Source organism: Schistocerca piceifrons, chromosome 1 (assembly GCF_021461385.2).
Source record: "Schistocerca piceifrons isolate TAMUIC-IGC-003096 chromosome 1, iqSchPice1.1, whole genome shotgun sequence".
Lineage (NCBI taxonomy): Eukaryota > Metazoa > Arthropoda > Insecta > Orthoptera > Acrididae > Schistocerca > Schistocerca piceifrons.
The window spans coordinates 40935449-40957269 of NC_060138.1; the positions used below are offsets into that span (position 1 = coordinate 40935449).

Below are 21821 nucleotides of genomic sequence, written 5' to 3' on the forward strand. Positions count from 1 at the left end.
CAGAACAAGAAAGAAACAGTACTTTCTTTACATCTCACGTATAAGATAAATATCAAGCCAGAAAGGCTTAGTCACAAAAGTTTTAAAAATAATAAATGAAAGGCGATCGATTATGGGCTGCTCACATCTACAAAGCCTCAGGTAGCGACAGACTGAGACGCCCGCGTTAGCAAGTGCGGGCAGGTGAACATTACACCAAGAGTGCCGTCTAGTAGCCCTAAACAGGAGTAGGCTCTTCAACATTTAAAATATAGACAGTTGAATGCTAAAATGAACAGTATTTAGTACATGAACTACCAGTCAGTTTTATTTATTTATTTATTTATTGTTCCGTGGGACCAAATTAAGCAGAAGTCTCCATGGTCACGGAACGAGTCAATACATGAAATTATAACACGATATTAGTAACAGATAAAATGAAATATAAAAAAACATATTCAGGTGACAAGTCATAAGTTTAAATGAAGAAAATCAACAATGTAACACTGGAATTTGCTTAATTTTTTAGCTCTTCCAGGAGCTCCTCGACAGAATAGAAGGAGTGAGCCATGAGGAAACTCTTCAGTTTAGGCTTAAAAGAGTTAGGGCTACTGCTAAGATTTTTGAGTTCTTGTGGTAGCTTATTGAAAATGGATGCAGCAGAATACTGCACTCCTTTCTGCACAAGAGTCAAGGAAGTGCATTCTACATGCAGATTTGATTTCTGCCTAGTATTAACTGAGTGAAAGCTGCTAATTCTTGGGAATAGGCTAATATTGCTAACAACAAACGACATTAAAGAAAATATATACTGCGAGGGCAATGTCAGAATTCCCAGATTTTTGAATAGGGGTCGACAAGAGGTTCTCGAACTTACACCATATATAGCTCGAACAGCCCGGTTTTGAGCCAAAAATACCCTTTTTGAATCAGAAGAACTACCCCAAAAAATAATACCATACGACATAAGCGTATGAAAATATGCGAAGTAGACTACTTTTCGTGTTGAAGTGTCACTTATTTCAGATACTGTTCTAATGGTAAATAAAGCAGCATTTAGCTTCTGAACAAGATCCTGGACATGGGCTTTCCACAACAGCTTACTATCTATCCGAACGCCTAGGAACTTGAACTGTTCCGTCTCGCTTGTAATATGCCTATTCTGTCTGATCAAAATATTGGTTCTTGTTGAATTGTGAGTTAGAAACTGTAAAAACTGAGTCTTACTGTGATTTAGCATCAAATTATTTTCCACAAGCCACGAACTTATTTCATGAACTGCATTATTTGTTACTGTTTCAATATTACACACAAGATCCTTCACTATCAAGCTGGTATCATCAGCAAACAGAAATATTTTTGAACGACCTGTAATACTAGAAGGCATATCATTTATATAAATAAGAAACAGCAGTGGCCCCAGCACCGACCCTTGGGGAACGCCCCACTTAACAGTGCCCCATTGGGACTGAACATCACTACCACTCTCAATATTGCGGAGAATTACCCTCTGCTTTCTGTTCTTAAAGTAAGAGGCGAACCAATTGTAAGCTACTCCCCTTACTCCATAATGGTCCAACTTCTGCAGTAATATTTTGTGGTCAACACAGTCAAAAGCCTTCGTTAAATCAAAGAAAACACCTAGCGTTCGCAACCTTTTATTTAATCCGTCCAAAACCTCACAGAGAAAAGAGAATATAGCATTTTCAGTTGTTACCCCATTTCTAAAACCAAACTGAACATTTGACAGCAAATTATGTGAATTTAAATGCTCCAGTAACCTTGTATATACAACCTTCTCGATAACTTTAGCAAACACCGGTGGCATAGAAATAGGTCTAAAATTGTCAACATTATCAATGTCTCCCTTTTTATAAAGTGGCTTCACTACCGAGTACTTTAATCGGTCAGGAAACCGACCACTCCTGAAGGAAAAGTTACAGATATGGCTGAGAACTGGGCTAACATATGTAGAACAATACTTCAGTATTCTGCTAGATACCCCGTCATATCCATGAGAGTTCTTGGTCTTTAGTGATTTAATTATTAACTCAATCTCCCTCTTGTCAGTATCATGGAGGAGCATTTCAGGTAACAGTCTCGGAACACTTTTTTCTAAGAGCGCTATATGATTCCCTGTTGGGACTAGGTTTCTATTTAGTTCACCTGCTATATTCAGAAAGTGATTATTAAATACTGTACATATATGCAACTTATCAGTAACACGGACATTCCCACTACGCACTGATTCTATATCCTCGACCTGTCTCTGCAGACCAGCAACTTCCTTTACGACTGACCATATGGTTTTAATTTTATCCTGAGACTTAGCTATTCTATCTGCATACCACATACATTTTGCCTTCCTAATAACATTTTTAAGCACCTTACAATACTGTTTGTAATGGGCTGCTGCATTTAGATTTTGACTGTTTCTAATGTTTTCTTTGACAACAGCAGGCATGGCAACTTTTTGCTTATGTAAAAGCATTAGAAACACAATTTAAAGAGTGAGAACTAATTAACAGTACAAAAAGTTCTTCTAAATAAGGGAAAAGTCATTGTTCACTGCGAGTCTTGAATAAAATTCCACTTGATGAGGTGACAGTTGGTTGCCTTATCCTGAATAGGTGATAGAGAGTCTGAATTAAATAACTATCACCTAGGTAGGAGACGAGATACAGGCAGAAGTAAAGCTGTGAGGACGGGGCGTCAGTCGTGCTTGGGTAGCTCAGTTGGTAGAGCACTTGCCCACGAACTAAAAATACAGGAAGACGAAATAGAGGGGTTGCAGCCGGTTTTCACGCTGTTCAGCCTCTTTCTGAAATTGAAAACGTACATGAGATGTGAGACTGTCGTGAATGTAAGCGGGAGTATTAGAAAGTTCAAACACAGGAACGGTCACGTGAGCGAGGTGAAAACCACGTATGCCGGACACGGCGTCAGAAATACTAAAGTGTACAACCTGCCCTTTGAGGTGCCGAATGAGGAAGTAGCACGCTGCCTCAAGTTGTATGGAGAAGTTCTCTCTGTAGCGAGAGACTTCTGGCGTGCCGGGCACACATACAAGGTGTTAGATCCGTCAGGGTGGTCCTAAGGAAACACGTGCCATCGTTCATTGTCATAGGGGGATACGGAGAAGTCGTCCAGTATAGCGGGCACCCAGCATCGTGCTCCATTTGCAGTTCCATGGAACACGTGTGGTGCAGCTGCCCGAGAAATAAAAGAGTGGCTCAGCTGCCGCGCGAAAACGCGGACAACGCGACTGAGCAGGCGGCAAGCTAGGCGGGAATTCTGGCGGGCTGGAGCCCGCGCGCCAACGACGAGCCTGCCGAAGCGGAAGCCAGCCGAGGCAGCCCAGCCGCCAGCTGTGCCCGTCATTCACAGCAGCCAGCCGAGGCCGCCCAGCCGCCAGCTGTGCCCGTCATTCACAGCAGCCAGCCGAGGCCGCCCAGCCGCCAGCTGTGCCCGTCATTCACAGCAGCCAGCCGAGGCCGCCCAGCCGCCAGCTGTGCCCGTCCTTCACAGCAACCAGCCGAGGCCGCCCAGCCACCAGCTGTGCCCGTCATTCACAGCAGCCAGCCGAGGCCGCCCAGCCGCCAGCTGTGCCCGTCATTCACAGCAGCCAGCCGAGGCCGCCCAGCCGCCAGCTGTGCCCGTCATTCACAGCAGCCAGCCGAGGCCGCCCAGCCGCCAGCTGTGCCCGTCATTCACAGCAGCCAGCCGAGGCCGCCCAGCCGCCAGCTGTGCCCGTCATTCACAGCAGCCAGCCGAGGCCGCCCAGCCGCCAGCTGTGCCCGTCATTCACAGCAGCCAGCCGAGGCCGCCCAGCCGCCAGCTGTGCCCATCATTCACAGCAGCCAGCCGAGGCCGCCCAGCCGCCAGCTGTGCCCGTCATTCACAGCAGCCAGCCGAGGCCGCCCAGCCGCCAGCTGTGCCCGTCATTCACAGCAGCCAGCCGAGGCCGCCCAGCCGCCAGCTGTGCCCGTCATTCACAGCAGCCAGCCGAGGCCGCCCAGCCGCTAGCTGTGCCCGTCATTCACAGCAGCCAGCCGAGGCCGCCCAGCCGCCAGCTGTGCCCGTCATTCACAGCAGCCAGCCGAGGCCGCCCAGCCGCCAGCTGTGCCCGTCATTCACAGCAGCCAGCCGAGGCCGCCCAGCCGCCAGCTGTGCCCGTCATTCACAGCAGCCAGCCGAGGCCGCCCAGCCGCCAGCTGTGCCCGTCATTCACAGCAGCCAGCCGAGGCCGCCCAGCCGCCAGCTGTGCCCGTCCTTCACAGCAGCCAGCCGAGGCCGCCCAGCCGCCAGCTGTGCCCGTCATTCACAGCAGCCAGCCGAGGCCGCCCAGCCGCCAGCTGTGCCCGTCATTCACAGCAGCCAGCCGAGGCCGCCCAGCCGCCTGCTGTGCCCGTCATTCACAGCAGCCAGCTGAGGCCGCCCAGCCGCCAGCTGTGCCCGTCATTCACAGCAGCCAGCCGAGGCCGCCCAGCCGCCAGCTGTGCCCGTCATTCACAGCAGCCAGCCGAGGCCGCCCAGCCGCCAGCTGTGCCCGTCATTCACAGCAGCCAGCCGAGGCCGCCCAGCCGCCAGCTGTGCCCGTCATTCACAGCAGCCAGCCGAGGCCGCCCAGCCGCCAGCTGTGCCCGTCATTCACAGCAGCCAGCCGAGGCCGCCCAGCCGCCAGCTGTGCCCGTCATTCACAGCAGGCAGCCGAGGCCGCCCAGCCGCCAGCTGTGCCCGTCATTCACAGCAGCCAGCCGAGGCCGCCCATCCGCCAGCTGTGCCCGTCATTCACAGCAGCCAGCCGAGGCCGCCCAGCCGCCAGCTGTGCCCGTCATTCACAGCAGCCAGCCGAGGCCGCCCAGCCGCCAGCTGTGCCCGTCATTCACAGCAGCCAGCCGAGGCCGCCCAGCCGCCAGCTGTGCCCGTCATTCACAGCAGCCAGCCGAGGCCGCCCAGCCGCCAGCTGTGCCCGTCATTCACAGCAGCCAGCCGAGGCCGCCCAGCCGCCAGCTGTGCCCGTCATTCACAGCAGCCAGACGAGGCCGCCCAGCCGCCAGCTGTGCCCGTCATTCACAGCAGCCAGCCGAGGCCGCCCAGCCGCTAGCTGTGCCCGTCATTCACAGCAGCCAGCCGAGGCCGCCCAGCCGCCAGCTGTGCCGTCATTCACAGCAGCCAGCCGAGGCCGCCCAGCCGCCAGCTGTGCCCGTCATTCACAGCAGCCAGCCGAGGCCGCCCAGCCGCCAGCTGTGCCCGTCATTCACAGCAGCCAGCCGAGGCCGCCCAGCCGCCAGCTGTGCCCGTCATTCACAGCAGCCAGCTGAGGCCGCCCAGCCGCCAGCTGTGCCCGTCCTTCACAGCAGCCAGCCGAGGCCGCCCAGCCGCCAGCTGTGCCCGTCATTCACAGCAGCCAGCCGAGGCCGCCCAGCCGCCAGCTGTGCCCGTCATTCACAGCAGCCAGCCGAGGCCGCCCAGCCGTCTGCTGTGCCCGTCATTCACAGCAGCCAGCCGAGGCCGCCCAGCCGCCAGCTGTGCCCGTCATTCACAGCAGCCAGCCGAGGCCGCCCAGCCGCCAGCTGTGCCCGTCATTCACAGCAGCCAGCCGAGGCCGCCCAGCCGCCAGCTGTGCCCGTCATTCACAGCAGCCAGCCGAGGCCGCCCATCCGCCAGCTGTGCCCGTCATTCACAGCAGCCAGCCGAGGCCGCCCAGCCGCCAGCTGTGCCCGTCATTCACAGCAGCCAGCCGAGGCCGCCCAGCCGCCAGCTGTGCCCGTCATTTACAGCAGCCAGCCGAGGCCGCCCAGCCGCCAGCTGTGCCCGTCGTTCACAGCAGCCAGCCGAGGCCGCCCAGCCGCCAGCTGTGCCCGTCGTTCACAGCAGCCAGCCGAGGCCGCCCAGCCGCCAGCTGCGCCCGTCATTCACAGCAGCCAGCCGAGGCCGCCCAGCCGCCAGCTGCGCCCGTCATTCACAGCAGCCAGCCGAGGCCGCCCAGCCGCCAGCTGCGCCCGTCATTCACAGCAGCCAGCCGAGGCCGCCCAGCCGCCAGCTGTGCCCGTCATTCACAGCAGCCAGCCGAGGCCGCCCAGCCGCCAGCTGTGCCCGTCATTCACAGCAGCCAGCCGAGGCCGCCCAGCCGCCAGCTGTGCCCGTCATTCACAGCAGCCAGCCGAGGCCGCCCAGCCGCCAGCTGTGCCCGTCATTCACAGCAGCCAGCCGAGGCCGCCCAGCCGCCAGCTGTGCCCGTCATTCACAGCAGCCAGCCGAGGCCGCCCAGCCGCCAACTGCGCCCGTCATTCACAGCAGCCAGCCGAGGCCGCCCAGCCGCCAGCTGCGCCCGTCATTCACAGCAGCCAGCCGAGGCCGCCCAGCCGCCAGCTGTGCCCGTCATTCACAGCAGCCAGCCGAGGCCGCCCAGCCGCCAGCTGTGCCCGTCATTCACAGCAGCCAGCCGAGGCCGCCCAGCCGCCAGCTGTGCCCGTCCTTCACAGCAACCAGCCGAGGCCGCCCAGCCACCAGCTGTGCCCGTCATTCACAGCAGCCAGCCGAGGCCGCCCAGCCGCCAGTTGTGCCCGTCATTCACAGCAGCCAGCCGACCGGGCCCGGAGCCGAGACCACGTCCGCCACGTACACCGAGGCGCGAGAGGTCTCCATCGAGAAGCAGGTGACAAAACTCGCGAGCATTTTAAAAGAATCCGACGACGAACCTAAAGAGTCGAGTGACCAGCCGCAATCGGCGTCCAAAGCCAAATGGCGGGGCAACAGACGGCGAAGCCGCAGCAACGGCTCGAACGACGAGAGGATGGAGACCTTTGACGGGGAAACGTCGCGGGAAAACAAAACATCGGAGCAGAGGACCTTGTCCTCCGGCCGTACCGCCCATAGCCAGTACAACTCCCGACTCCGCACGGCGCTTGAATGCAGGAACGCTCTGGCTATAACTTCATCACGTGCGATTTAAATAAGATGAATTTCGTTGTGAAGATAGACGCCCTCACAGAATTCCTGCAGCACCGAGCTGCCGATGTGGTAATGTTACAAGAATTTGTCACTACCGACTTAGAACAAATACACGGATTCGACGTCTTCACCAACACAGACGCAGAAACGATAACTTGAACTACTATAATGGTGAGAAAAGGGATCGACATACAGAACATCGAGACCCTGATTGAAGGCCGCGGAATAACAATCAAAATAGCTGAGACCTACTTCGTCAATATCTATGAGCCGTCAGGCACATAAAATAAGCGAGCCAGAAGCCAGTTCTTAAATGAAGATATCTGTGGGCTCCTTCCACACAACAATAGCAACGTTGTGCTGGGAGGCGACTTCAGCTGCGCGTCTGCTCCGGAAGATCGAGTCCCGCCACCAAATCTGTGCATGGAGCTGCAGGAACTCGTAACAAAACTGAAACTATACGACCCCAACACAACCGAATTCACGTATTACCACAACCGCGGAAGAAGCAGGCTCGACAGGATTTATGTGACCAGGGAGTTCGCCGCCTCTGTATCGCATGTGGAAGTCTGTCCTTTGATCTTCTCCGACCAATGTACCTACAAATGCAAGCTGCAGCTGTCAACAAAAAAATCCCAGGAGGAAGATCAGTGTGGAAGCTTAACACCCAACAACTCAGTGACCCCAGATTGCGGCAGGAGATCGCGCACACCATAGAAGAAAGCTTACTTATGCGGCGACAATATCCGTCCACCACACAATGGGGGGTCGAATATGGGAAACCAAAAATACGGAACCCACTGATCAGGCACAGTGCGGAGAAGGCTTCCTGGAGGAAGAGCACGTCGGACTTTTGCGCACAATATCTAAAGGACGCACTCGGCGGTCCTCCAGACGACGACCTGCTTCTCACGCGAGTCAGAGGAATAAAGGCGCGCCTACTACATATCGAGCGTCAACAGATGAAAGGCGTAGTCGTCCGGCGCCAGACACACGGCTCCACCGAGGACGAACCCGCCACGCTGCACCACCAGCAAAAGAAAGGGAAAGGCCAAATAGCAGAGCGATCAGGGAGCTTAGCGACGCAACAGGCCGCAAGATGACAACCGGATGGGACATGATGCGTCACATAGAGGAGCACTTCTCTGACCTCTTCGACGGCGATGTACCAGACGACGCAGAAACAGCGAAAATACGAGAAGAAACGCGCAGATACCTGAACAACGCCGACCGCGCCCTGCTGACCAATGCCGTGTCAGAGGACGAAGTGAGAGCTGTCCTCAAAACGTGAGCCAACGGCAAAGCTCCAGGAGCGGACGGAATACCGCCAGACTTCTACGTCGCCTGCTGCGACAATATAGGTGGAATAATGACGGAAATTGTCAATGAAATTTTGGACGGTAAGGAGATACCACCCTCGTTCCTGGAAGGGAGAATGCTTCCAAAAACGAAAGCTCCGGAAGTGCTAACAGACTTCCGCCCAATAACTCTCGTAACGCGGACTACAAGTTAATAGCAAAATGCGTCGCTGAAAACATGAAGCTCGCCCTGAAGAAAGCCATCAGCCCGTGGCAGACATGTGCAGTGGTAGGCAGGAACACCTTCGACGCCGTCTGCACGTACAGAGACGTTACAGTCCACGCCGCATCCAACAGAGCGACTGCAGCGATCATTACTGTCGACTTCCAGAAGGTCTTCGACGGGATCGGTCATCAGTGCCTGCTAAAGACCTTGACAAGACCCGGTTTTGGCCCCAAATTCTCGCAGGTCATCGAAAACATATTGACCGATGCCGCACCACGAGTGACTGTAAATGGCTGGATATCTCCACCAATAAAACTGGGAAAATCTGTGAGGCAAGGGTGTCCACAGTCGATGGCATTATTCACAGTAGCCCTCGACCCAGTCCTCAGAAAACTCGCCGCCACCATCAACGGCTACAAGTTGCAGGATACTAAAATAACGTGTATGGCATATGCCGATGACATGAGCATTTTTGTGGACGGAGAGGAGGATATTGACAAAGTCTCCCCAATAATAGAATCTGTCGGCAAAGCATCTGGGGCGAAAACCAACCCCAAGGAAAAAGGGAACGCGAAATTGAGAGAGGTACCATTACCAGGTGACCGAAAAATATGTGCTAGGTGTCCAGTTGCAGACCTGCCCACTGATAATGGCCGCAGAAAACTGGCGGAACATCCTGAACACCACCAGAGGGCGCGTGAGGACCCATTCCAACAAACACCTAACATTAGATCAATACGCAGCTGATCAACGTAACGATCCTGGCGAAGGCTTGGTACATGGCACAAGTCACAAATGTACCGACAGAAATAGAGAAGTCCATAAGCAGCGCTGTGTGCTACCTGCTGTGGAGGCGGGAAATTTTTAAAACGTCACAAGCCACCAGCACACTCATTAGAGAAGAAGGGGCGCTGGGGCTGAATGACGTTACAACGACAAAATGCGCGGCACTGTTGCTCCATAGAGCAATAAAACTGGAGGACAGAAGTGTAGACTGTACCACGTCGTCTCTACTCCAGCAATACAGGCCAGACTGCGAGGAAGCGCCGGTAGACGCCACTCGGATACCCTTCAAGATGCGCTGCCTGAAGCATAGACAGTAGCTACATCACACCCACCTTAGCAGTTAGAGAAATGAGAACATCAGGAAAAATGTATTGTGCATTACGAGGTAAAGAAGGCAGAAGACACATACCCACGAACGAGAGTCTAGCACGCATCGGCATGCGCGAGACGCCACACTGCGAAGCGTGCTACCACGTTGATTCTCTGGAACACCGTTTCACATGTCCGACAAGTCAGGAGACATGGGAGACATGCAGAAGAATGGTGGCACATATGAACAGGGCGGACCGCCGAACTACAGCAGTCACAGCCCTCACGGTCCCTGCTGCAGAACGTTTCCCACGACCCAAGCGCGTCGACACCATGTGGACATTAGCGATGACAGCGCACGCAATAATCGCGAAAAAGCAAACGGGCGCTATGCAGTTCCTCACAGATCACTGGGAGGAGCACAAGAGATCCAGACAGAAAAGCAGGAAATTGTCACTTTACCTAAGGACGTTATTAATACTGATAATTTACACGTTGTCTTTGTACGCCAATTGGCACATGTTTCTCGGCACGAGCGCCTCTTGCCCTGGTTTCAGAGTAACTACGCTCGCCGATTACACTCAGACGGTTGTGAGCTCTGCAAGATCCATGAACTATTTTGTATTTACGTAACAAACCCTAATTCTAGGACTATCTTTCATTTTTGACAAATGGATCTATGCCGACAATTGTAAAAACGGCGATGGTACATTAGTCCTTACTAATGTAAAATTGTAAGTATCAGTCGTCGTTATCATATTTCTGTAATGCAAGAGTTCTCTAATTTGTGTTAAAATTTATACTTTCCTTAAGTTTCATACTTTTCTAACGTAAGCTATGATGTTCATTGTCCTTAGGCTACCTTCTGAAGAAGACAAATTTATATCTGTCGAAACCTAGGTAAAGAATTTCTTTATCCATTGCAACTGGTCGGCTGGTTATAATTTTATTACGTGGAACCGTTGCTGTTGTGCAGCTGTGTTTAAAATATAGAAATGTAAATAATATTAGATGTGTTCTGTTACGGCTCCACATATATTGCATACCCAAATAGCGTGCAAATAAATCTGTGAAACATATCTCGCCACGTCGAAGATGATTATGTAACTACATTTACGAAACAAACACCTCTCTGCAACCCGAATCAAAAGCACGCTAAGCTTATATAGAATGTGTTTGTCCACATATACAAATATTAATATGTGTAAGATTTCTTCTCGTTTTATACTGTGTGTCTCAAATGTGTTCCTTCCCCCCCCCCCACCCCCCCACCCCCCCTCACCACCACCCCCACCCGCACCCCTCTGTCTCTCTCTCTCTCTCTCTCTCTCTCTCTCTCTCTCTCTACCTCTCCCTCTCCCTCTCTCTCCCTCTCCTCCACAGTCTCGTAACTACCTAGTTAAACCAATATGGTACCTTCCTCCTTTTATATATACACTTGAAACTGATCTTTGTTTTCTTAGATGTAAGCCATAGCCAGTACGATAACACTACAACTACCCTTTACGAGATGACATACTATGCCACCAGATCAATACCTCTCCCAAAGCCAGAAACTTTGAAGTGATAGAAATATCAACCCATAAAATCATCAAAAACCGAAACAAAAACTGTAAAAGATTTAAAATCTCAATGTCCCTCTGACATACACGACTACATTACTAGAACTAAAATAAAATCAGAGCAACATTATAAATCAGCTTGCAAGTGAAAAATAAATCACCAAATAGACAATTCAAGAAACAAGTTTGTGCATCACAAATCATCGTCAGCAAAAGAAAAGAAAAAGTCTGTCGAAAACTAACCGGAAATGAACACAAGAAAATGAAAGGTACCTTTATAGGTATCAATGTATTGTTTCCTTGTAAATAAAAGTTTATTGCGTTACAAAAAAAATTCACTAAATTTATTTGTTGAGGAATCTTTACCCAATTTCAATAGAAGAGTATTAAAGGCAAACAAGCCACTGCTTTTATCTGGCGACATCCTGGCAGGATCTTACTGATAGGAATTCCCGAACCATACGCAGCCAGAACATTGTTTTCGATCAGTTTAAACTTTTCTTGTAACTTATACTTTTTCATTTCCACAGGTTGCTTTGCTATTCTGTTTGTATCTGGCGTATCTGCGTAGTTAATATACCATTGTTCGATTTCTTCTGTGTTTTTTGTGTGCTTCTTTTGAGGATATTAATTAATTAATTAATTTTTTGCCTTTGCAATGCTCAGTTTATTTTAAGTTTGGTAGATTGCCCGTGTGGAAGTAAAGAGGCGAAAGAGCGCAAGGTCAGCGACTTATTAAATAATGTTGTGGGCCACAGTCGTTAGAATGAGCGTTGACACCCTCTCAGGCGTGAGAAAGTTAGCCGATAGAATGGCCCGGGCGGCCAGCGAACCGACCGCGGGCGAGGGCCCTGGGGCGGGCCGCTGCAGGTCCCTCCCCTCACCACTGCCGGCACGTGCCCGCGGCTCGGGCAGGCCGAAGCAGCGGAACCGTAGTTGTTGTTGTGGTCTTCGGTCCTGAGACTGGTTTGATGCAGCTCTCCATGCTACTCTATCCTGTGCAAGCTTCTTCATCTCCCACTACCTACTGCAACCTCCATCCTTCTGAATCTGCTTAGCGTATTCATCTCTTCATCTCCCTCTACGATTTTTACCCTCCACGCTGCCCTCAAATACTAAATTGGGGATCCCTTGATGCCTCAGAACATGTCCTACCAACCGATCCCTTCTTCTGGTCAAGTTGTGCCACAAACTTCTCTTCTCCCCAATCCTATTCAATACCTCCTCGTTAGTTATGTGTTCTACCCATCTAATCTTCAGCATTCTTCTGTAGCACCACATTTCGAAAGCTTCTATTCTCTTCTTGCCTAAACTATTTATCGTCCACGTTTCACTTCCACACACGGCTACACTCCATACAAATACTTTCAGAAACGATTTCCTGACACTTAAATCTATACTCGATTTTAACAAATTTCTCTTCTTCAGAAACGCTTTCCTTGCCATTGCCCGTCTACATTTTATATCCTCTCTACTTCGACCATCATCAGGTATTTTGCTCCCCAAATAGCAAAACTCCTTTACTGCTTTAAGTGTCTCATTTCCTAATCTAAATTCTCTCTGCATCACCCGACTTAATTCGACTACATTCCATTATCCTCGTTTTGCTTTTGTTGATGTTCATCTTATATCCTCCTTTCAAGTCACTGTCCATTCCGTTCAACTGCTCTTCCAAGTCATTTGCTGTCTCTGACAGAATTACAATGTCATGGGTGAACCTCAAAATTTTTATTTCTTCTCCATGGATTTTAGTACCTACTCCCAATTTTTTTTTTTTTTTTGTTTCCTTCACTGCTTGCTCAATACACAGATTGAATAACATCGGGGAGAGGCTACAACCCTGTCTCACTCCTTTCCGAACCACTGCTTCCATCTTAGAAGCTAGATTAAGGAAAGGCAAACCTACGTTTCTAGCATTGGTATACTTAGAGAAAGCTTTTGACAATGTTGACTGGAATACTCTCTTTCAAATCCTGAAGGTGGTAGGGGTAAAATACAGGGAGCGAAAGGCTATTTACAATTTGTACAGAAACCACAGGGCAGTGGAACCATGACCCCACAAATGCCGGACATTTGCCACACTTGCCCTTTCGCCAGGTAGCCTGAGTAGCGTTCTCTCAGGTAAGGGACGCCCTTCCTCCTACTACTTTTGTCCGCTTTCGAACCGCCGTCTCCACATCTAATTCGATACAACCAGTACGTAAGGGACCTTCTTCTTCGACATCTTGGCGAAATACAGAGCTTCTTTTCCGAAATCGAAATATTTATAACTTTTGGGAAACGAAAGCAATACCGACGATTATGTCAGTATGTAATTAGTTCTGCCAAGTACAAATATAGATCCCTCTGTCTGTAAGGTAGCTTCCTTTCACGCTTACTGATTGCGATAGAAACAGTCCATCGCCATGGGAGCAACAAGAAAGGAACGGTGAAAAGAGAATGCTAATGTACGCTAATCATTTCTTTTTGATTATTTCATTTGTGCCTACTTTAATTACTACAACTGCATGCCCAAAAGACAAGAAGGAAAGAAGAAATGGGTATGCGAATGTTTCATAAGAAGAACGACATACTCCATATTAATTTACTCTCTAAAATCCGATATCCCTTGCGGCGAAACATTAGTTAATAAAGTGTAGCGGGACAATGTTCAAAACATGACTGAAAATACGTTCACTAAATAGAGATAAGAACATCTATGATTGACGTGTCATCTAAAGTCAACGTACAATTTCAAAATGTTAGAAATAAGGAAACGAAGTAATACAGAATGCTATGCTTGTGTCGTACGTTCTTGTTCTAGACTGTTTAGCTCTGGTATTTACAGGGCCACAGTCAAAGCATCCTAGGTTTTGGAGGGAAAAGCCGTAATTGTAATGATCTGCACTACAACAGAAACAAATAGCACAACTTAAGGAAAAACAATGCAATGTGTGTTCCAGCTCACAAGCGACATTGGAGCAGGTAGTTCCTGTGACTTAGTATTGGCAGAGGTTATATTCGACAACCGGAATAAATTAATAACTGGCTTTTTTTACCGACCCCTGGTCTCAAATGAAACAGTTGCTAAGCAGTTCAAAGGAAACTTGAGCCTCATCACAAATAGGTACTCTACTCACACAATTATAGTTGGCAGTGACTTCAATCTACATTCAGTATGTTGACAAAAATACATTTTCAGCCCTATTGGAGATAGAAAACAACTTCCGTAATTGTTCTTAAATGTTTTTAAAATTTTTTTGAACAATTAGTTCACGCGGCCATCCAAATTGTAAATGGATACGAAAGCACACTTGACCTCTTAGCCACAAATAATCCTCAGCATCACGACGGATACAGGGATTAGTGAACTCACAGTGGTAGCGAGGCTCAATTCCGTAACAAAGAAATTCACCACAACTAAACGCGAAATATATCTATTTATAAAAGCAGCTAAAAATTCGGATGACTTCTTTCTAAGAGACAGTCTCCAAACCTTCCAAACTGTGTAAGTGAACACCATATGTGGCTTAAGTTCAAAGAAATAGTATCAACAGCACTCGAGAGATTCATACCAAATAAATTAATAAGAGACGATTCTGATCCCCCATGATACACAAAACACGATAGAAAGCTGCTGCAGGAGCACCGTAAAAGGCACGTATAATTTAGACGAACGCAAAATCTCCAAGATTGGCGAAGTTTTACTGAGGCTCGAAATTTGGTGCGGATTTAACAGTGCATTTAACAGTTTCCACAACGAAACTCTCTCTAGAAATGTGGCGGAAAAATCCAGAGAGATTCTGATCCCACGTTAAGTAAACCAGCGGAAAGGCTCACTAAGTACTCGTACTTTTACTGTGCGACAGTACAGTTACTGATGACAGTGCCACTAAAGTGGAGTTACTAAATGCAGTTTTCCGAAATTCCTTCACCAAGAAGACAAAGTAAATATTCCAGAATTCGAAATGAGAACAGCTACAAACATAATATAGATGTAGATATTGTTATATCCTAGCCAGTAATGCCACCCGAGCCCGCTGCCAAAAGGTTGGCAGCATCAAAATCCGGACGCCGTCCGCATAAGCAGCACCAGCGAGACAGGAAATCGCCGCAAGTCTGCGCGCGCCACCGCTGGCTTCTGGTTTCTTAAGCGCTGGAGTCGCGAGCGCTAGGACAGTTCTGTATTCGCCGCTCAGTTGTATACTCGCCACCGAATTGTGTACTTGCTAGTCAGTTGTGTGTTCATCGCAGCAGAGTTGTTGTTTGTCGTCAGCCGACGTTGACCTAGCCGCTCCGACTCGAACTAGACAGATTTCTGTAGACACGAAGTTCACTACTGTGTTTCTGTATCTTCGTTAATAAAGGTAAGTACCGACTTTTATTTAATCAGAGTGTTTGGGTTTTCATCTTTCTGTTCACTGTTCCAGCGGACCGGTCGGCCCGCTATTAAAAGTGTGGCGGTGACTTCGTAAGCCGTTTCTACAGCGAATTGTTTGTCGCTACGAACGCCGCCACAAAACTGGCGACGAGGGCTTCGAACTCGGGTGCAGGGCTGGTTCAACTTGTTTCTGGTTATACTAATTATAGCGATAAAATTTTGGGGGCTGGTTTAATTTGTGTTCACTATGTCTGTCGAATTACAACAGTTGATCTTGTTACAGAGTCAGCAAATACAAAGTCTGGTGGAAGCAATCGCCAAACAAGCGGCTAATCCTCCAACACAAAAGGAACAAGCACAGGCAGCACCACCTTTCCGTGCTTTTGATGCATCAAGAGAAGAATGGCGAGAATATTTCGCGCAGTTGCAGGCGCACATGACAGTCTACACAATCACGGGTACTGAGCGGCAGCTTTATTTAATTTCCACTGCAGGCGTGGAAGTCTATCGACTACTTTGTAAGTTGTTCCCGGAATCCAAGCCAGAAGCTTTAGACTATGACGTTGTTGTTAACAAGCTTGCTGAGTATTTCGAGTCGCGAGTTCATGTGGCAGCAGCCAGATTCAAGTTCTTCAGATTAAAGAAACTGCCACATCAATCTAATAAACAGTGGTTAACAGATTTACGGGGCCTCACCCGTCAGTGCCGATTTAATTGTGTGTGTGGAGCTTCCTACAGTGACGTCATGTTACGAGACGCTATTACTCAAAACATTGCAGATTCTCGTATTCGTGCTGCTATCTTAAAGTTGCCTGACCCGTCATTAGAGACTGTGATGAACATCATTGAAGCCCAAGATACTTTTGACTATGCTGAGTGTGAGTTAGATCAGCCATGTATTTCTCAAATTGCCTGTGCTAAGCAAGTTATGTCACGCCCGCGGCCCCACCAGCAGAGTCAGACTGTAAACACTAGCCGGCCGCGTCATGTTAAACACGTTCGTCAGCCGCGTGTGCAAAATGATAGTTAAGTCTTGCCCTAAGTGTGATCTTGCTCATCCTCGTGAACGTTGCCCGTTAAGAAACGCGGTTTGTCACTTTTGTCAAAGGAAAGGACACATCCAGACTGTTTGTTTGCGTAAACGCAAGAACAATTCTAGTGCTGCCCAGCCCATGGATATTCATGTTCTTCAAAGCCAGCCCGCCCAGAAGATCGCGTTTAAAGACTCTTCCACGGTTCGTGTGGGTAGTAAACTTGTTCGCAATAAGCCACCCACCCAGCCCTCTGCTATGCGACCCAAGCGTAATTCAAACGCTGTAAAAAGTAATGTACAGACTGCAAGTGAAGCGGGAGTTGTTGTTCCACCCGCCCAACCCACGAGTTGTCGTAAGCAGCGAACACGCGCTAAACGCGCTGATTTTGTGTCTTCCGCCTCCACTGCACCGATCCAGAGACAGTGTAATAAACTATTTGTGAAGCTACGCATCCAGGATAAGACCTTCAACTTTCAATTAGACACTGGTGCGTCTGTGACTCTCATAAATAGTGCTACGTATGCGGCTATCGGCCGCCCTAAACTTTCAGCGGCAAAACATTCTTTGGCTACTTATAGTGGAGAACAAATTCCTGTGTTAGGTGTATGTAGCGTGCCAGCCACATTCCGTGGCAATACAAAAACAGTTTCATTCACAGTGCTCCGCGCTACGGACAGTGTAAACATTTTCGGATTAGACTGTTTTGACTTGTTTGGCCTGTCTATCCAAGACAATGTGTTGCAAATTAATTCTGTTGTTGTTCCTCAAGACAGCATAACCGATTTGTGTAAACAATACAGTGACATATTTAAAGACGAACTAAGTTGTGCTGGGAATTTGCCGCTCATATTACATTAAAAGATAATGCTCAGCCTCGATTTTTTCGTGCTCGTCCAGCGCCTCACACCCTCCGGGCACCTGTAGCAGATGAACTTCGTCGTTGGCAAAACATCGGTGTTATTCAACCCGTTTCAGCGAGCCAGTGGGCTTCTCCCTTAGTTATTATAAAGAAACCGTCTGGCAAGTTACGTTTGTGTGCTGATTTTAAGTCGACAGTTAATCCTCAGACTGTCATTGATTCTTTTCCTTTGCCTAGACCGGACGAGCTGATGGATAAGTTAGGGGAAGCTCGTTTCTTTTCTAAAATTGATCTCCGTGAAGCATATTTGCAATTGCCCCTCGACGAGCACTCACAACAGTATTTTGTCATAAACACGTCGTTGGGGTTGTTCCGTTTTCTGCGTTTGCCTTTTGGTTGTGCGTCAGCTCCAGCTGTTTTTCAGCGTTTTTTGTCACAACTTCTGGCTAATGTGCCATCGTGTTGCAACTATTTAGACGATATTGTTGTGTCCGGTCGGACGCCTGCTGAACATTTCCGTAATTTGGAGTGTTTGTTTACAGTGTTGTCTCAGGCAGGCCTACGTTGCAACATCGATAAATGTTCATTTTTCCTTACGGAGATGGAGTATCTGGGACATGTTATTAATGCTCAAGGCATTCATCCCTCCCAGTCACATTTAGCAGCTATTCGTGATTTGCCCGCCCCTCGTAATCTGCAGGAATTGCAAGCAGTTCTTGGCAAATTGACATATTATATTAGGTTTATACCTAATGCATCACAGATTGCTGCACCGTTGCATCGTCTCCGCCGTAAGAATGTTCCGTTTGTGTGGTCAGCTGATTGCCAATCAGCCTTTCAGCAGCTTAAAGAGGCTTTATTGAATGATCGTTGTCTGGTCCGTTACGACCCTAACAAGCCTCTGGTGTTAGCTTGTGATGCCTCTTCTTTCGGCCTCGGTGCTGTGTTGTCTCACCGAGTCGGTAACACCGAACGTCCTATTGCGTTCGCATCTAAATTGCTAAACAAAGCTCAGAGTAAATTACAGCCAGTTGGACAAGGAAGCGTTGGCTATTGTGTTCGGTGTCACAAAATTCCATCACTACCTCTATGGTAGACCATTCTATTTAGTAACAGATCACAAGCCCCTGACGTCACTGTTTCATCCGTCTAAACCAGTTCCTCAGCGGACAGCTCAGAGACCACAACGTTGGGCTCTTTTGTTATCACAATACCAGTATGAGATACTGTATCGCCCTACAGCTCAGCATGCTAAAGCTGACGCGCTTTCTAGATTGCCAATTGCTGCGGATGATGTCTTCGATTCCTCTGACGACTCTTGCCATCAGATTGACGCCGATGAGCATCAATCCCTCCGGGATTTTGCGATTGATTATCGTCAGGTGGCACGTGAGACAGCTACGGATCCTCATCTGAGTTTACTATTACGTTTTGTTCAACGTGGTTTGCCGTCCAAGGCAAAGGACATATCGGATCCTGTGGTTCGTCGCTATTATCCGCAACGTCATCTGTTGTCTGTTTCGCACGGAGTTTTGCTGTTACGCACCGAGAATGACCAGCTTCGTGTAGTGGTTCCCCAAGTGCTCCAATCCAAGGTCCTCGACTTGTTGCACCAAGGTCATTGGGGAGTGGTCCGCACCAAGCAGCTTGCCCGCCGTCATTGTACATGGATCGGCATTGATAAGCAGATTACGCAGATGTCTACAGATTGTTCGACGTGTGCCGAACACCAAGCTGCTCCGCCTCAACGCTATTTTGAGTGGGCACGCCCTGCCGGTCCCTGGCAGCGAGTACATATTGATTTCGCTGGTCCATATTGGCATTCTCGTTGGCTCATCGTGATAGATGCATTTAGTAATTTTCCTTTTGTTGTGCCCATGCAGTCTACAACGTCTGCACAAACTATACAGGCGTTGACTTCAATTTTTTGTATTGAGGGTCTTCCAGAAGTTTTAGTGTCTGACAATGGTCCACAATTTACCTCTGCTGAATTTGAAAGTTTTTGTTCTGCCAATGGCATTCGCCATGTTCTTACTCCGCCGTTCCACCCTCAATCGAATGGTGCAGCGGAACGTTTTGTACGTACATTCAAGGATCATATGGACCGCCTTCGTGCTACGCACTCTCGTCAGCAGGTCCTCATCACGTTCCTGTCGTCGTACCGGACCACGCCACGCGACGGCCCTTCGCCTGCGGAGCTTCTCCACGGCCGTCGTCATCGCACCCTACTACGGTTGTTGCACCCCCCGGATCGACCCGCCGCTTCGGAGCATCGCACGCGTTTTCAGCGCAACGACGCCGTTTTTTTTTTTCAGAGTTTATCACGGTCGCCGTCGTTGGGAACGTGGTACCGTGATAAGTGTCCAGGGTCGCGGTTTTTATACTGTTCAAGGTGCTACTGGGGTGCACAGCTCTTAAGGGGCTCCGGAACGCCCTATACTTGCAATGTTAAAATAACGCTTATAAATTACATCTTTCCTCACAAAGTATTTGAGGTTGGAAGTTGAACTTTTTACAGATTATTTATTGGAATATGGGCTACAACTTAACACAGGGATTTTACAAAATTTTAGTTCAGTTATTAAAGATGATTTTTTTTCAATTGTAATGAAAATTCACAATACTTTTTTGCAATTTTTTATTTATATATTCAAAAATATACAGTTTTTTGGAAAAAGGCTGTGTTAAATTATGCAGAAGGTACTGTGTAACATTTACTGAAAGTTTGGAACAAATATGTTTGGAAGATCCTTAAAAAACATGTAATTAGTATGAGAAAATAAAAGTTTTGGGAATCGAGCGACAAAGATTGGATTAACTTTTTAGTGCATTCCATGTCCATAGGATGGATTATCTTCATCCTCTGCAAACTCCTCCTCCAGCTTCCTCTTGCTCCTCCTCCTGTTTACTCTTGCTTGTATTTCTAGACTCTTTACAGCCCTGTCTGCAGCCCGAAGGCTTTCCTTGTCTAAAGCAAGCATCGCTCGCTGTTGTGTTCGTAGATTTTGCTACCATTTTCTTCAGTTGCAGTTACTGCAACACTGTTCCAAAAGGTGGTCATGTATGAACACTTATCACATTTCAGTTGTATTTCACTAGCAAGTCCTACGTGCTTTATTATGGATAGTTCCAGACCAACTTCACTACAATGAATACATCTTACACAGTTTGAAAAAATTCCTTTGAGAACCGACATATCAAATATTTCATTCACATCCGATTCGCCCATAAAACATTCATAGTTTTCAGTCATTGAACCAAGCTTCTTCTGTGAAGTATTTTCTTTCCCACTTTGACTGCTATGGGCAGGTGTACTTGAGAGGTTAGGTTCACTCACTTGGTTATCGTCTTTATTGTTTACAGTAATAACACATACCTTTGGCTTGCCAACATTTCTCCTTTTCTTAAAAGCCTTCAGAGGATTTCTAATAACTTTACTTTTACTCATTATTATACTTCAACAAAACAGAGACTCAAGAAACAGAATTAATTACGAATATTTTCGAGATAACGACAGAGTAAATAAACATTAAACAATCGACAATCACACCAGCGATATATATTGAACCATCACAGGTTAGCCACAACATCACTAAAATGTACCTGATGAACACGGACGTTAATAATAACACCATTTGACAGCAGTTTAACAGCGCCACAGTGGGTCACGCCCATGTAGAACACACTTCAAAAAATATTTAAAAATAGTTGTAGTCTTCGGAATTGAATAAACTACATATCTATTAAAAGGTAATAGTCTGCAGATTCAGAAAATGCAAAAAAGTAAAAATTGAACTTTTCATGATTTTGAGCCTTTCCGGAGCCCCTTAAATGTTCCATCCATACAAAAATGGGAACATGTATTTAAATTTTCTTTTCCTTTGTTTCCACTAAAAATCATTATTCTCTCCTCTAATCCATCGTCTTCTAGAAGAAAACTACTGCCATCTCCCATTTTTAATAGATCTTCATGAAGATCAATTTCATAAGAGTTCTTAGGCTCTTGTTGGTTGCCCCCCCCCCCCCCCCCCCCCCGCCCGCGCTTGACTCCATCGATGACGCACGGTTCTCTTCATAGATTGTGAATTAGGCATCACTGTAACAAAGTCATAACCTTTATTATGTAGATTTCCTATTTCATCCGCGTATATCTCCGATAACTGTGTAGTTTCTTCTCGAGACCTTCTCTTCACCCTTTCCACTTGCTTTCTCACTTTCAGAGCCGCATCGTCAGGTGGTCCACAGAGATATTCTAATACGTTCAACACTTCTCCGTTCTCCGACAGCAGCATTCCTTGCAATGATCCGATTTTCGGCCTAAGCATATCCACGTAACACCTTCTTTAGATTCCCTCTGTTTAAGATACGCGTAACCATTGTAATGAGCAGAAGGCCTGCCCCTGTTCGTTGTAATAACTTCCATACTGTTGGTCACGTTAGGATCTTCGAAA

At 48.1% G+C, this 21821-nt stretch overlaps 1 protein-coding gene across 1 annotated transcript in view; it reads left to right on the forward strand.

The window, feature by feature from the left end:
- LOC124775538 (mucin-19-like) overlaps positions 1-6937 on the forward strand; it is a 90193-nt gene extending 83256 nt beyond the window's left edge. The window contains exons 3-4 of the mRNA XM_047250405.1: positions 3253-5041; positions 5152-6937. Coding sequence (XP_047106361.1) covers positions 3253-5041; positions 5152-6937 — 3575 coding nt within the window. The remainder of the gene's footprint in view (positions 1-3252; positions 5042-5151) is intronic.
- The last annotated feature ends 14884 nt before the right edge of the window (positions 6938-21821 follow it).